This window comes from Colossoma macropomum, unplaced genomic scaffold (assembly GCF_904425465.1).
Source record: "Colossoma macropomum unplaced genomic scaffold, Colossoma_macropomum, whole genome shotgun sequence".
In the NCBI taxonomy this organism is placed as follows: domain Eukaryota; kingdom Metazoa; phylum Chordata; class Actinopteri; order Characiformes; family Serrasalmidae; genus Colossoma; species Colossoma macropomum.
Genome location: NW_023494803.1, coordinates 11,625,534 through 11,629,635, shown reverse-complemented (window position 1 = coordinate 11,629,635; position 4,102 = coordinate 11,625,534). Strand labels below are relative to the sequence as shown.

General features: G+C 47.7%; 1 protein-coding gene across 1 annotated transcript; it reads right to left on the bottom strand.

Annotated features, from left to right (window-relative positions):
• Positions 1–1,700: 1,700 nt before the first annotated feature.
• Positions 1,701–3,893, bottom strand: LOC118823922 (syntaxin-31-like). The gene is made up of 2 exons (XM_036593785.1): positions 3,790–3,893; positions 1,701–2,593 (listed from the first exon to the last, which is right to left on the bottom strand). Exon 2 carries the CDS (start codon positions 2,422–2,424, stop codon positions 1,864–1,866), a length of 561 nt encoding a protein of 186 aa, XP_036449678.1. The 5' UTR covers positions 2,425–2,593; positions 3,790–3,893; the 3' UTR covers positions 1,701–1,863.
• Between the last annotated feature and the right edge of the window lie 209 nt (positions 3,894–4,102).

Here is a 4,102-nt window from a genome sequence, read left to right as displayed (position 1 = left end):
GCAAGACGGAGACGGACGATGTCCATGTCCGTGTCCACATGGTGCCCAAGAGGAAGAGCCGATAAAATTTTGCTTTCCACAGAAGTCCATTCCTCTGTCCTTCTCATTCGTTGCTGTTTGGCTTTCTGAGTTCCAGTGTGGATATGACAATAGCTGGTTAGCCTCGTTTGGACTGCAGCTCTCTCCTTTTTCAACCCTTAGGGATGGTCTTCAAATCCAGACTTTGAATCTGGTTTCCGGTCTTATATTTTATAACTCTTGACTGGTCATCTACTTCCATACCTACTACTGACCGCACTACTGGAAACAGAATTCGAGGACCACATTTGGAGACCCCTTAACCCAATAGTTCAAACCAAAAAAAAAACGAAATGTTGCTAAAGCGAACTGGCCTGCAGTTATTATGATGCTAATTGCTAATATCATGCTAATTGGTGATATCCATATTTTTGTGATATAAAGTTACTTTTTAGAGATACAAGGTTTTGTTTCCGACAGCAGCGATATGTTGTGTTTTGGATACTGATATGCTGGTCAACCAGTACGACCATACTGGGTGACCAGCTAAACCAGCACCAGACTATCAACAGACCGGCTTAAACCACTATGAATGAGCTTAGACTAGGAATTCCATTTGCTGGAGACTTCAAATCTTCACGAATATGGAGATCAGCGTTTTTCTAAAGGCTAGCTCCCTGCTAACTCCTTGCTGCAAAGCAACAGCAGTGTTGTAAATGTTAATACGCTGTGAAGCTAGTTAGTTAATGTTGGCTAGCGTAGCTAAAAGCGCGTAGGCAGAAAGCTCTACCTGCCCTTTAACGAAATAATTTGACTAGCAAGGATGGTTTTGCTAGCAAAAAACAGAAAATCACTTCAAAAAAGCTAATCGGTTAATTCTGTTTAGCATAGGTAGCTATCATTTCGATATGTATAGGCAGAAAGTGATATAGACTAGCAGCGTTGTGTTTTTAGCATCTTTCTAGGAAGCTAGTCAGCTAATATTATCTAGTGTAGCCTGTTAGCTGTTGTTTCAGTATGTTTAGACAGAAATTTCTGGCACTCGCCCTTTAAGAAAGTGATCTACTACTGACTAGCAGGCTAGCGTGGTTCTGCTAGCTAAAACAGAAGATCACTTTGGTCTTATGACACCTTTTAGATGTTTTGATGACATTAGATTCAAAATCTACCCCATACTTTGAACAGTTTGATGTCCTTCTGGCTAAAGCAGGTCCTTCAAGGAGTCCATCATCCTAGCCGCCACTGAAGGCCTACCTTTGCATTGACTTGATCGGTCAGCAAAGGAAAATGCTCATGAGGCTTGCTGACCACTGCGAGTTCTCAGCACACCTGGAATGCTAAAATAGCGAGCTAAAAATGTCTCTGCTGTGGAAAACAATTAAAAAAGCACCTCGGTCTACAGAAAACAAGCGCAACCCATAGTGAAAGACAAGATTCTGCTGTTTTGAAGCGCATAGATTCACTTGCAGCCGTAGTTTTGGTGTTTAGAGTGACCCGCCTTACTGAGCAGGCCAGTTTTAAGCAGTGCAGTTTTTCCTGAAAGCCATGTTAGCGAGAGAAAAGACCTCATCTGTCCATAGTTTGTGGTCACATTCAAGCAGCAAAAGAGAGTCAGTGTCCATTTCCCGGCACATGGAGTCGATGTCCAGGACTTCATGTGTCCAAGAAAAAAAGTGGAAATAATTAAAATGGTCAGATAACTCCATTTTTAGCGATTTAGAAATTTCAAAAAGCAAAATGTTTGACATTAACTTATATTAAGCTTCTTCTGTGAAGAGATACGATGTTTCTTACGACACCAGCGTAATGAAACGTTACGTATCGCTCCGTCCTTTTCGTTCACCGCTATTTGAGTTTGACGGGCCACGGCAGGCAGGTCCTGAGCCCCAGCATGGACGTGAAGACGATGGCGGGCCGGTGTCGTTTGAAGCGCAGCCCCTTCTTCAGCCTCTGTCCGTTTTCCGACACACGGAGCTCCCCCTGCTGGACGGAGGCCGTGATGCGGCTCAGCAGCTCGCCGTGCTCGGTCGCCTGGCGCTCAGAGCGCACAAACATTTCCCGAAGCTCCTCCAGCCGCTGCTCCATCTCCCGGATCACCAGCCGACGCTCCTCCACCTCCAGGAGGCGCCGCCGAGCTGCCTCAAACTCCATGCTGGAGCTGGGGGTCACCAGCTTGGAGGAGGGAGCTGTGGATGGTCCGGAGGGGGGCTCTGAACCGGGCTGGGCCGCAGGTAGACGCTGGAAATCCCCCATGGAGATGGACCGCCGCTTAGGGGGCGAGGATGAGGAGGTGAATGAAGGTGGAGAAGGGGGCGAGGCTGTCAAGGAAGGGGGTGGGGCTGTAGAAGAAGAGGGTCCAGCCGATGTTCCGTCCATGCCGTCACCCTCCTGCTGCTGTTTCAGCATCTTGCCTTAGAGATGAGGCCGATGATACTGAAGACACTAATGAAGCTAATGCTAATTACTCTAATGCTAATGATGCCAATGCTGCTTTGGTCGTCCTTTTCTGCCCGTCTCACCGTAGTTTGGGTCCTGATATGTGGCTGCTGTCGCTCCTGTTTAGTTTTTGGATCCGCTGAGACACACACACACACACACAGAGAGGGAGAGAGAGAGAGAGAGAGAGAGAGAGAGAGAGAGAGAGAGAGAGAGAGAACGAGTGTCGTGATGCCAATGCTAAAGCTGCTTTGGTCGTCTTTTTTCTACCCGTCTGACCGCAGAAGGGTCCTGTTTTGTGGCTGCTGCCGTCGTTGTTTTCAGCTCCGCTGAGAGAGAAGGAGGGAGAGAGAGAGGGAGAGAGAGCGAACGAGTGTGGTGATGCTAGCAGAGAGAAGCACCATTCATTAACAGCAGCAGAGCAGCTTCTCTCATCAGGACCAGCCTGCTGCAACGTGATTGGACAGGATTATGACTCAAATGATGCTGATTGGACAAATACTCTTGCTCGCTCTTGCTCTCTCTCTCTCTCCCCCTTCCATCCTCTTCTCTCTCTCTTTCTCTCTCTCTCTCTCTCTCTCTCTCCCATCTTCCTCTCTCTCTTTTACATCATATTCTCTCTCTCTCCATTTCATCCTCCTCTCTCTCTCTCTCTTACCCTTACATTCGCCTCTCTATCTCTCTCCCTTACATCCTATTCTCTTTCTTTCACTCTCCCTTCCATCCTCCTCTCTCTCTCTCTCCCTTTTATCCCCCTGTCTATCCCCCTTCCATCTTCCTCTCTGTCTCTCTCCTTTACATCCTCTTCTCTCTCTTTCTCTCTCCCTTCCATCCCCTCTCTCTCTCTTATCCATCCTCCTATCTCTCTCCTTTTTATCCCCCTCTTTATCTTTCTCTCTCCCTTACATTTTCTTCCCTCTTTCTCTCTTTCATCCTCTTCTCTCTCACTTCCTTCCTCTCCTTCTCTCTGTTTCCCTTATATCCTCCTCTCCTCTCTCCCTTTCACTTTCATCCTCCTCTCTCCCTGTCCCTCTCTCCCTTCCATCCTCCTCTCTTCTTTCTCACTTTCTTTCCTCTCACTTCCTTCCTCTCCTCTTTCTTTCCCCTTCATCCTCCTCTCTTCTCTCCCTCCCTCTCCCTTTCACACTTTCATCCTCCTCTCTCTCCCTCTCTCCCTTCCATCCTCCTCTCTTCTCTCTCTCTCTTCCTTTCATCTTCTTCTCTCTCCCTTCCATCCTCTCCTCTCTCTCTCTCTGTCTCTCATCCTCTTCTCTCTCTTTCTTTCACTGCCCCCCTCAGCTTCTAGGACAAAAAAGGTGAACCAAAATACTTTACCACTTTTTCTTTCCTGGGATGCTGCCCATCTCTCATTCCCTGAGCATCCTTGGTCTCTGTTGCCCATAGCAACACAGAGAGTTGGGCCCTCATATTTCTCTCTTCCTCTTTCTCTTTCTGCCGTCTGTCTGTGGCTCGTCCTCCCCCGCGCTGGTCAGAAATAGCTGGATGTGAGCTGGACGCCTTTCAAACAGAACATTTGATGATCTGTCTCCGCTGGTCCGTTGCTAAGTAACAGAGAGGCACGGATACGGGACAGCAGAGAGACGAGAGCACGTTCATATCAGTGACCACTCAAACTGAGGATCCTGTA

Excerpts from the sequence above, each read along its gene's own strand:
- LOC118823922 (XM_036593785.1), bottom strand. The coding sequence starts at position 2,424 with ATGCTGAAACAGCAGCAGGAGGGTGACGGCATGGACGGAACATCGGCT.